At 44.1% G+C, this 12,370-nt stretch overlaps 1 protein-coding gene across 7 annotated transcripts in view; it reads right to left on the bottom strand.

The window, feature by feature from the left end:
• Positions 1-424: 424 nt before the first annotated feature.
• Positions 425-12,370, bottom strand: part of ZNF516 (zinc finger protein 516) — a 113,419-nt gene continuing 101,473 nt past the window's right edge. For all 7 annotated transcript variants that reach the window (XM_061169013.1, XM_061169011.1, XM_061169016.1 and 4 more), the window contains one exon: positions 425-4,539. In XM_061169013.1, the coding sequence (XP_061024996.1) occupies positions 4,480-4,539 (60 nt within the window). In that variant the 3' untranslated portion in view covers positions 425-4,479. The remainder of the gene's footprint in view (positions 4,540-12,370) is intronic.

The raw sequence follows: 12,370 nt of genomic DNA, 5'->3' as shown, positions 1-12,370 counted from the left end.
TTTCTGCCATCTAAGCAGTAAATCTACTGCAAGTCTCAGAACAGTGTGTGTATTTGGCATCAGGAAATGAGAGGTGCCCGGGGAAAATGAGAAATACAGAGTTACCTTTAAAAAAGAAAAAAAGTGTGCGTGTCCTGGAGTCCACAAAAGACTTGAAAAAAATACCGTGGCCACCTTGGCATCTTTTTTTTAGATGAACTATCTTGTGAATCATCCAAAAAACTCTTCTGCTTATACAAATACAGAGCACTAACACTTGGGTTTGTGTTCAGCCAACAAAAATTTTCAAACCACAGATCCAGATGGGCTGTCAAAGGATTTAAGCCACCTCCTGAAATAGGGGAAAAAGGTCTTACAAATCTCAAGAACTCCAACATGTTTTTATTGATTTCAGTTTCCAATAGAATGAATATGTTTTCTCTAAATATTTTTTATCACACAACTGAAACATTGAATTATTTTTTCAGAAATAGAGTTAAATACATCAATCTAGTTACAAATTCTAATATAAAGAGTACAAAATATAATGTTATAAATTGTATTTTAAAAAAGAAATACAAACTCTATGGTCTTTTGCATTTTACTGCCTCAAAGCATAATTAGCAAAATTGAAGAATGAACATTTTCCCTCAGTCACTCCACACAGACACACCTAAACCATCACTTGAAGTCCTGGCCTGTGATTTTTTCATCCTCTTTCTTTTTGCTCAGTGTATAAAATGTCCTGCGATTAGAACACACCCGAGTTAAAAGCAGTGAAACCGCATACGCTACTTCAGACACGGAGACATTTTCAAAGTGGAAAAGTAAAGTTGTACAAACGCAGCTGTTTTTTTGTGCATCGATCACACCCCCCAGGGGGTGATGTGCCTGTTTTCAAGACGGCATGTTGGTAAAGAGAATCTGGCCGTGAAAACCCAGGAGGTGCGCTGCGTTCCAGGCACAGACCGAGAACTGCCAGTCACCTTCTGTGACCCTGTGGGCTACACTCTATCTCCTGGTGGAAAGAAGGTGCAGCCACCTGAGCCAGGTGCCTGGGAGACAGCGGGGAGGTGTCACCTGCGACCTGCTGGGTCCAAGGCCGCATCCCAGAGGCCTGCCGAATGATGACCCTGCGTGTGCACGTGCCCCCGTGTACTGTTTGCCTGCCACTGTACAACGTGTGACAGAGCGGCCAGATCTGAAGATGGTTCTCGACATCCTGGGCAAAACCAATGCTCCCTAAGCTCACCAAAGTGGCATATATATGTCATCCCCGGGGCCATTTCCTGGAGCACCTTCAAGAAACTAGTGTCTTTCTTGGGTTTAAAAAATAAATAAGTAAATATTGGGAAGCATCTCTTAAAGCACTGAATACTTTTCAAAACCAAAGAGGCAAAATCCACTTGGTTTGAAAATCTGTACTGTGCCATGACCAAGGTGAAACGCATCCATCTGAGATGGCCCCAAGGCCTTCCAGGAACCAGGGGAGAAAAGTGACAGAACGGCTGACGAATGCCCGGAGAGGATGCTTGAACAGCTGAATTTTTCAGAGAATTTAAATGTTCATTCTTCAAATTAAGGAATATGAGTGAATAACCTGAAAGAGTCTCTAAGCTCGTTATTTGTGTTACAACAATGAGGACGAGGGTGAGGAGGGGAGGAGAGTGAGACCAGCAGCAGGAGTGTGCAAGCAGGGGCCGGGAGACACACGGAGAAGCTGCAGTGTAGACAACCAAACCCTTTATTGTCTAAGTTACATTGACGCCAACACTGTCAAATCCTGTTAAGAAACAAGGAAACAGCAGATTGGTAGAGGTAGTAGAAAGTCTGTAACAGTCAGAGGGTGACTTACAGGAGAGACCATGCGGAAATTATCAATCGAAAAAAAGTGAATCAAAACACATTGGCTAAATAAATAAGAAAAACACAAATCGTATTAAATACTATGGTCAAACTGACACAAACACATGAACAAACCAATACAATACTGATGCTCAGTGGAAGAAAGGAAGTACAGTCGGGCCCCCGGACGGCTTGCCTTGGAGGGTGGTGTTCTTGGACGCCCCCCCCACCGCCCCGACCCCCGTCTGCTGAATTAAGGGAAAACCTTATTTCTGTGCTCCGGGCAGAAACAAGTATTCCAACTGGCTCGGGCTGCGTGTCCGGCCAATGGGACCCCGGGACGCGCCCCTCTCCACCACGCCCCCCGCAAAGGGGTCTCCCGGGATGACACCTGCGGCTCTGAAGGCCGCCTCTGAAACGGTAAGAACGTACATGACTCCTCCGTGTCGCTTTGGGTACAGAATTCCTCTGAATAACTAAAACACAGAGAAACAGACCGAATCACGAGCCCCTGTGTGTTCCTGAACTGTCACCCTTCACTGTCAGCCACGAAAATAAAAGCCAGAAAATGCAGAAACGATCACTGTGAGGAGACTACGGAAATGATCAAACGTAAGTCAACAGAAAGGCATGCTGATTTCTAGGGTGAACAGAGGAATGTATCTCTGAAACTTTGCTCAAAATAACTTTAGAGGACAGTCACTGAATCGTATCTGCAAGGACATTCCTAATGACACCAACACGACAGATCATTCTGGTACATGTCCGGTGTAAGAATATCAGGAAAAAATAAGTAAAAAAGTTATATATATATACACACACATATATGCAGCTATATGTGTGTGTATATACATGTATATATATATTTATAGATATAAGCTAGCCAGTTACATTGCATTGTTTGCAAAAGTTGCAAAGTAACCTGAACCGTCAAGTAATTTAAATTCAGTAACAAGTAGAATCCAGAACCAAACATTAACTAAGAACAACAACAACAATAACAATAATAATAATAATATAATTCAACAAATCATTAGAACAGGAAAACCACACTTTAGGGGGTGTGTGTGTGTGTGTGTGTTTAAACAAGTCTTTGTATCAGAAGCCCATTTTCTACAAAAACTGCACTAATCCATTACTGTATTAAGTAAACTGTTGCTCTCACCAGTATTAAAGATTAGGATAATTTCTGTACATGTAAAATTATTGCTTTTTTGAAAAATATATTTAGCATGCTCATTTTAATCCATTTCCTGCCTTTACAAAATTTCACAATTAAAAAAAACCTAGTAAAGCTTTTGCAAAAAATTTCACAGAACATTTTCATTCAAGGCAGCAGTAACTTTTGATAATGCATAAAATCATTATGTGCAAAAATCTGAAACTCTCAGAAACATTACCATCACACATGGTGTCATGGTAATAGGAAAAGAAAATATTTATATCTGTGGAATACAATTTTAACTGCGTACACTGCAAGGTTTAAGACCCTTTGTTAAGGCCCTTAACTCCCCACCGCTAAAACTGGCATCTGCGTGACTGAGGAAGAGGTATATAAAGCTGCCCGACCCACGGGCCGGGCGGCCTCCACGCTCCGGGAATGAAGGGACTCGTCCCATGGAGGCCCCCCCCCCCCCCCGCCCAAGAAGGAAAGACGCCTACTTGCTGGGACAGACGGACGGGAAGGCAGGGAGGGAGGGGGGCGCAGGAGGCCCCAGAGCACCAGGACCCCGGCGACCTGGGCCCCCCACGGGCTCAGGGATCCTCCCACTATGACTAAAAGGGTCCAAATCGAGGGGGGTTCAGTGGCCAGATAATTTGTTAAGACGGGCAGTCTTCCGTTGTAAGCAGTTTGCAGAATGTAGCCCTGTTACCAAAAGGTCCTGAGAATAAACAAAGAAGCCTGCTTTTCTTAGTGTTCAACTAGCTCTCTTTTCCGAAGCACAATAAAAGCCTTCCCACGGATGTGTTTCCTCTGCCGGATTCACTGAGCACAGATGGGAGAGAGGGACACACCTGGGAAACGCAGAGGGCCCCCAAGGGGATGCGATGGGACCACTGAGGAAGGAGGACCTCGTCACCCACCCGCCCCCCATTGAGCCTGTTTCCACAGCACCTCGACGCCCATCCTTCCTCTTTTATTCACTATTTTAAATACCCACTAAGACAAGGAGAGGCCAGAGCGTCAAAACTCCGTCAACCTGGACCCCTCCGCTGTCTGTCCTGACGTCACCTCCAACAGGCCTCTGAGCATCGGCGGCGGCTTCTGTTACAGTGCTTGGCTGCTTCACTCTGTCCGACACACACGAGCACCTTTCTTCCAGTGTCTCAAACCTGTCTTGAACGATATCGATGCTTTGTGCTCCTACCGTGCCTCCCACCTCCACCGTTTATTATAAGAAAATACGGACTATGGTCGCTGAGCACGTATATGTATAGAATATCTACATGGAATTCTAAGTCGAGCATCTTCGTTGATGTTTAATGTGTAACAAGGAGACGCCCTCCCTTCAGCTTCCGCCCCGCCCAGCGGCTGCAGGATCTGAGGTGTCCGGTCGGGAGCTCTTCCACGGGGCGGTCAGGGTCACGGTCGGGACATCCACAAGGGAACTGCGGACGCTGTCCCGGGGCACCGGGGATGGTGAAAGCGTGTCTCTAGGTTCCCTTTCTGAGAGGCACTGTTTGGACAGTATCTGCATTAGAATGGTCTCTCCCCTGGGGAAAAAAGAGACAAGAGAAAAGCTCATTTCTGCCTTTGGTTTCCAAGGGCATTTTTCCTATTAATTTTCTTAGCAACGCCCAAAGCACAAACAGCAACCTTCACAGAGCCACTGAGTCAGGGCGGCAGAGACCCCTGGCTTCAGCTTTAACTCACTGCACACGAGCAGGGTATGTTTGCACTGTGCCTTCCTGCCTTCCAAGGCAGCTTGAGAAAATCACCCCCAACGATCTACAGAGGATCATTAGCCGTCTCTGTTCCGCATGTAAGAACAGCAAATCATAGTGCCTGAACCAGCTCCGGAGGAAAGGTTAAAAAGACAGCCAGATGGGACCGGAGGAGGATTCAAGACAACAATGCACCGTGAGTAATACAAAGCGGGGTTCACACGTGAATGGCAGTGCCAGAACAGGGTTGAATCTGGGGGCCATACGAACCAGAAGTACAGCACTCCCATAGGTCTGTCAGCACCTGAGGAAGCTTCCACCCATTTCCGTAAATAATTACCACGTTGGAAAAATAGAAGGGGTATTCTAAAGTCAAGGGAACTGCAAGATGAAAATGAGAATGAAGGAGAGCCGAAGCTTTCAGAGAAGGCTCTCGCACGACACGTGAAGCATCACTGTTTGAACAATGGAGTTTACAATCTGAGGACACAACAGGGCAAGATTATTCTTACTTAACTGCATTAACCTTCAGCTAAAGTCTCCATGAAGTAAAACCAACAGCTTGAAATTAACATGCACACATAAAATGCAGCACTCGTTGTGAAATTCCAACTGGTTTCCAGCTATGCCTGCAGGAACCCTAGAAGTAAGTGTGTGTTGGGGGGGTCTGGTTGACATAATGAATTAAGTGCCTCTCTTTAGTTAATAGTTTCAGAAAACTCCTACGTAAAACTAGCTCTGCATTCACGACACCTACCAGTCGACATCTAGCGGAAGTCAGAAAGATACTCAACAAAATTTTATGGGGGGCTGGGGGAGTGGGCACAGTGGTACCGACAGTAGTTTATTTGAAATGTAGGAAACAGTAACGGAATGAGAGAGGTGATAAAACTTCCTTAAGTAGACGGTGAATTTCCTGCCGTAAACTGAGAAGGATGTTCTGCATTTTTGCACAGCGACATCACACCGTGGGGAGATCCATCATCGACAGGGCTCATTTGGAACTGGTTCCAGATACATTCGAGGACGGAAAATGGCCTTTGTGTTTACGGACAGAAAAACAGGAGTTATTGTTAGCTGTTAGGTGGCTGGCCTTGAACGTTTGGAGGAAGTATGTAGCAAACAGACTTGCTGGGGATTCCATAAATGGGCAAAGAATGTGTATGAACACGTGTGTTGTGTGTGTCTACGTTCTGTATACACAATCCAGGCATCTCCTTGGATTTCCCTTCCTTTGGACCAGAATACACAGACTTGTATTGGAAGAAGGAAAAAGGATGGTTAGAGAAGAAGCATGAAGATGGCCCTCTGTCCGTAAAGGACTGAAGTTTTACACTGCAGGCTCAGAAAGTTTTAAAGCTATTTATTTTAGAGGGACTGCAAAATCTGGCTAACCCGAATAACCAGGTTGTTTAATTCAGTCCACAAATCTAGAGGCACAGATGCCAAGTTTCTCTTTATAAATGAGGGGATGTGTTCAAACAGCATCTCACTTTTAAGAGAGTTGTTTTCACTTCCGATTCGTTGGGACCAACACCTTATTCCTCAATACAGCAGTCTTATATAGGGTTTTTAAGAAATGACTGAAATTCATCTGCGAAATCAGACCCAGGGGAAAATGCAGCCATGGAAGAAAGGAGTCACAGAAATACTTAAATTAAGTGGACACATGATATCTGAGCACAAACAAGTTGCTTTTATTCTCCCACAAAGAAAGAGTCATCAGAAAACGAGAAACACGCTTTTAGAAAATTTGGCTTTTCTTTATTGCAGCTGTGTGAATTGTGGACTCTTCAGTAAAACGGAACGATATTTATTCAGAAATAAATATTATCCTTCTTTAAGGCGTTTCAGTGTTCCAGGGATGAACACTGACTTCTGGAACTTGATGAGGCCTACTCTTTCTTCCCCTTTTGTCTTATAAGGTAAAGGAATGCATATGTGCTCATGCGTGGAGTAAGTGACCTACACACACAAAAGCCTGTATCCCCTGGGACACACACGAGTCTCTCGGCCTCCGTGGACCAAGGCCTGCGTTAGACATGCATGGTGATGCTAAATGTTTAACGATGTACAGGGAACATCTTACTGACAAGGACCTTGCCCAACAAGCCAACAGTTAGCTGGGACTCGCGTTATTACAGGTCATTTTGGATAAATCACTAGTTACATTCACGACTTTTCACGTTATGTTATACTGAGTGGGAAAATGGATACTGTGTTTCAAGACATTTGGTTTACATGGGTAAGAAAATTACTGAGACAAACCAGCTGAATTTTGAAATGCGATCTGTGATACTGAGAATCTAAAAGTGATACTGAAAACAGATCATACATAGATTCAAATATACCAGCCTATGGGATTTCTCCATCGTTTGCATTCTAATCTCCATAGCTAAAAATGAGACAAAATAGGTTGCCATTTTTCTTCTCATTTCCCTTTATTTTGATTAATGGAATTATTTCTCCAGCTTAACTATTTTAAAATAACATTTAGAATAATAAGAAATAAACTATTAATCATAGTCTATAAATTTTGGCAAGGAATCCAAACAAATCATAACACCAGATTTCATATTTCAGCAAAAGACGGTCTGGTCTTTTAAATCCCAAAACCAGGGGAATGGAGGGAGAGAGGGTTAATTTTTCTTGGTTTTAGAAAGACCATTATTTAATTTCTAACATTTAACGAACAATACAATTGGAAAATTACAATTTCTCCACAACATTAAAGAAACCCCCTACTTTTTTCTCTAACATCCAGAGCGCAGTGATACCAATATTTTAAAAAGCATATTATTTTCAAAAAATGTTCTTTCTAATGATGAATTTTGATGACTACTAGAAATGAAATGTTCAGTTGTGTTAAATCTATGGCAAAGCATCTTGAAAATGATGATATACATGAATTTCTCCTCTTATGTAGAGTTTTGCTTGGAATATTAGCTTCTCTTATTTATAATCAGAATTATCTTCCTAATACAACAAGCACCAGCAACAGGTGCCTTTATTCCCGAGGGCTGGAAGATTCATCCCCACAGCTAGGGAAGCTCCACTAATGAAGAGGGCTCCTCGCTGCCAGGGCTCAAACCCTTTTACAATAAATGCAAAGGAACGGGATGCCTACAGAATAGATACCGTGCCTAGGAACAAACTATCTGATACCCTACTATTACCTAATCCAGACCTTTAACTTCCAACGAGTCAGTAATCCTTTCCACCCCACCCATCAGAGGGATGTGCTGATAAAGAAACTGCTCCGGGATCTCTGAGTTCAAGCTCAAGCCTGTAACACAGAAGGGGCTTCACCAGTGTGCGTGCAGAAAAGAGACCACGACCAAAAACACATCAAAACGAAACTCTTTGGGGGAGGGATGGATTGGGAGTTTGGGATTAGCAGATGCAAACTAGTATATATAGGATGGATAAACAACAAGGTCCTAATGTATAGCACAGGGAACTACAGTCAATATCCTGTAATAAACCATAATGGAAAACAAAAAATAAATAAACTGCACGTATGACCTTATAAACACAAAAACAAAAAAGGAAACTCTTTTATTCCTCCTCAAGTAACTAAATTAACTGAATTAAATCCACTCCAACATATGTATATTATGACATTAGGATTATCCCACATAGAAAATTCAGATATTAATACAGTAAAGTAAGGGCAGCTGCCATATGGCTGTGGGTACAGACATGGCATCTGCCCACCAGTGTGATGTCGTCTGAACAAAAGGCAGCAAACTAGGGAATTACATTTATGTTGACAACACTTTTCTCAAGCTAAGAGCTCTCCTATCCTCCCTTCAAGGCACAACTAACAACTAGACTGTAAAACAAAACAAGACAAAACCAGGGTGTTTACAAGCACACGACCAGGTTCTGACAAAGCAGGGAGATGCTGAGGAGAGGGAGTGGCCGTGACGACTGAGCACAATGGTCTACGGTGGGCACATCCACACAGGCATCAACACGTGCGTCTACCTGTTTACACGCATGTGCACCGTACATATACACGGCACCCGAGTCTCCCCAGCTGTTCAGGACAACTGTTCACTCTTGGTTAGAATAACTGACAACAGCTAACGTGCTGGACGTCTGGTCTCTGCCAGGCTCAGTCCACCGTCCTCGTTAATCTTCCCAGCAAGCACAGAAGTATGTGTTGCTGTTGTCATCATTTTACAAATGAGGAAGCTCAGGTGAAGTTCACCTGCCTGAGCTGAGGTCTAGGTTAGAAGCCTCCTACTCAATAACCCAACATCTTAATAATTCAGGTTATTGAGTCCCTTGGAGTATTACTGGCTGATCTTGGCTGATCTTCAACATTGAGAGCTATTAAATATTTATATGTTCTCCACCAGGATCAAACCCACTTCAAACCCACATATTCGCCTGCCAAGAGGCATCACAAACTTGACTTGAAGGTCAGCTGGAACTGGTTTTGTCCGGTTTTGTCTGGCTCCTCCTGCCACGTTCCAGGCTCCAGGAATGGCTCCTCCCGAGAGCTGGAGCCTGAAGCCAGAACCCGGGTCCACTCCATCCCTTCCCCTCCCTCCCATCCTGCATCCAACCCCCAAGTTCTTCCTGCTGCCAAACATCCCCACACCCATCTGCTCTCCGCAGCCCCACTCCAGCTTGGGCCGCCTCTGGGTCTCGCTGGGATGACCCCAAGCACCTCCAGAGCGGGGCTCAGCTGACTATCCGCAACCTCCGCAATCCATCCCCGACCCAGACCAACCCGACTCTCCTACAGACACAACACTGGTGACGTCATCCCCGGCTCAGGGTCCCCACTGCCCTCAGGATGGAATTCCCACGTCTCAGCGCTGGTACCCAACGGCGGTGTGTCTCCCCAGGCTCATGTCCTGAGCGCCTGGCCACCCGCCCAGCTCTCCCCCCATACGATTCCTCCAACGAGACATCTCTTCCACCTCCGGGGTTGGGGTCGGGGGGTATCGGCGGGGGCATCTGCCGGCTACCCGCACCCTGGCACAGTCTTCTCAACGCCCCAAGCCTGGTTCCAGGACCCTCACCCTATCACAGCGCTGCACCTCTCTGCCCTGTGTTCTTCTCTAAACCACCCACTGGACCTCAGGAACCATGAAAGCAGGAAAATTATTTACCTTGTCTCCCAACATCCTCGTTATCTCCACCAATATGACAGAGCCTGGCACACAGGAGGTGCGCAATAAATACTGTTAATGAGTGAATAATGATTATTGCAAAACTGAATTCCCAAATACTGTTTCAGTTAGATAATTTAACATCTATTATGTATATCTATAGAAGTCCATCAACTGTTAGTGTTACATCAATTTATGCGTGAATACAGTGTTGTGTGATTTTAAAAACTCCCCTGATCCACAGCTTCTAAAGCCCACAGGAAAAGAATGATTTAAATATTAATTAGTTAATGTTTGTAAAGCACACTAAACATGAAAAAGAACATGGATGATAAGTATAATGAGTCCCGTTCTAGACATAAATAACCACAGAATTGTCCTATGAATCTATATCGTATTCTAAATCTAAGACAGCAGTTGTGATTTTTGTAAACAATGAGAACTCCAGAATAAGAAAGAACAGTAAGATATAAGCCGATACCTACTACTGCTATGTTTTTCACTTATCCTGGCAGAGACATCTCTATGAGAATTCTTAAATTCCAAAGTACGTTAAAGAAAACAGAATTTCCTTCAAGAACCAAAATGTTCAGTGATTAATCAACAAAAGCTACTTTTAATGTAACAGAGGACAATAAGTACTTCCAGAGGCCATATCTCGAATATGCCAGCACGAGAGGTGTATAAATCCAGCTCAGTTTTGGTGTCACGGGCCTGACAACCACGGTCAGGAGACTGAAAAGCAGGACAGCTGACCCACGGAGGCCTGGCAACAGAAGTAAATAGTTCCTAAGACCACAGTATTGAGTCACTGTACATGTGAAACTAAGAGGTTGGCTGGTAATAAGTACAAAATTGCAGAACTTGGGTTTACAGAGACAAAGACAAAAATATAGATACATCTTTTCTCTTTCATCACCAAGAATGGGTAACAGCTGTGATGAATTCCCAGCATAACTATAGGTAACATAGAACTCATTTAAAATAGTCTTAGTGATTTGCTTTGTTGATCTATTTCTCCCTGTACCAGAAGCCTTTTAAAGAGGCTTAGGTAGAATCCATGTGCACCAGATAAACTGATGTATATTCCTGAAGAATCTCACTATGTTATTCAGAGACCTGCCTGGTGCTTCCCGGCCCTGTCAAACACTCTTCTGGAAAAGCCGCGTCTTAGGTGGATTGAATGGGTCACTGTGTCTGCAGGAATGCTCTGGATTGACTTCACTTGTACTGTCAGTATGTAATTCTCCAATTACGGCACGACCTCGCTGCTACTACAACCCACAGACACATCACAGTGTGCCTTGTCGAAAGGGGGTTTTACTTCTGTTTAAAAGGAGAGTGCTGCCTAATTCGAGCTGAGGTCACATGTGTCCAGAAATCTTTTAATTCTGCGTTCAGTGAGATGTTATTTTTTTCATCAATTGTCACAGCATCGTGAAATAACAGCTTTCATTCTAAAACTATGGGTTTTATTAAGAGAGAAGTCACTTACTAAAAAACTATAACAAAGGGCAAGGCATTCTGTCCATGATATATGAAGAAAAGGCTTTTAACAAAAAACAGGGATTCTGAAAATTCGATAAAAAACAAAACCAAAGCCTCTGATCAGGTACCATCCATCGTAAGGCCAGCTCAACCATTAATTAGCAGCAGGCTCTGGGCAGTGTTTTTATCGCTCACTATTCTCTTCTAGAGAAACGGACTGGAATTTCTGGAGGTTCTTCTGACATCTATGTCACCATCATCATTGTCAATGACCGTGAATCCCACACGTGTCCTGCCAAGGTGTGCTAACTGGATCTGGCCACCTGGACTGGATCCTGGATGTTTATTCTGGCAGCAAGGAAACCCCTCTTCATTTACAAGGGGGAGAGGCTGCAGTTACAGAACCTTCTACGGCAACCAATCAGAAAGCAAGAAGGTTACGGAGAAAATGCTTGTGGGAGAACGAGGACGGGTGTGACATGCCGTCAGGGGCAGAAAGGAAGAAGAGCTCTGAAACATCTTAGCCCAGGATGATGGGACAGACCACTTAGGACGGCGTGCACCCCCTTACTTCAGAGCTACAGACCGAATCCCACAGTCACTCGTGCCCAGAAGCTGGCCACCTTTTGTGGATTGAACGCACTAAGGCCACACATCTACGGTGACCCGCGTTCTATGTACACGCACACGGGTATCTTACGCATTATGGCCGAGCCGGTGGTGTGCGTTAGACAGAGAATCAAATCAGGACAAAGACGAGGCCCTGAGACACCAAACTCAGCAGAACGCTTCTTATGGAGTGATTCAAAAATACAGTTCTGAAATAATGCCATGTGCAGCGACATGGATGGACCTAGAGATTGTCATACAGAGTGAAGTAAGTCAGACAAAGATAAATATTAATCGTATAATATCGCTTATATGTGGAATCTAGAAAAATGGTAGAGATGAACTTATTTGCAAAGCGGTAATAGAGTCACAGATGCAGAGAACCAACTTATGGTTACCAAGGGGAGGGACAAATTGGGAGATTGGGATTGACA

Source organism: Eubalaena glacialis, chromosome 15 (genome assembly GCF_028564815.1).
Source record: "Eubalaena glacialis isolate mEubGla1 chromosome 15, mEubGla1.1.hap2.+ XY, whole genome shotgun sequence".
Taxonomy (NCBI): Eukaryota; Metazoa; Chordata; class Mammalia; order Artiodactyla; family Balaenidae; genus Eubalaena; species Eubalaena glacialis.
The sequence above is the reverse complement of the archived record's forward strand: the minus strand, read 5'-3'. Positions and strand labels throughout refer to the sequence as shown.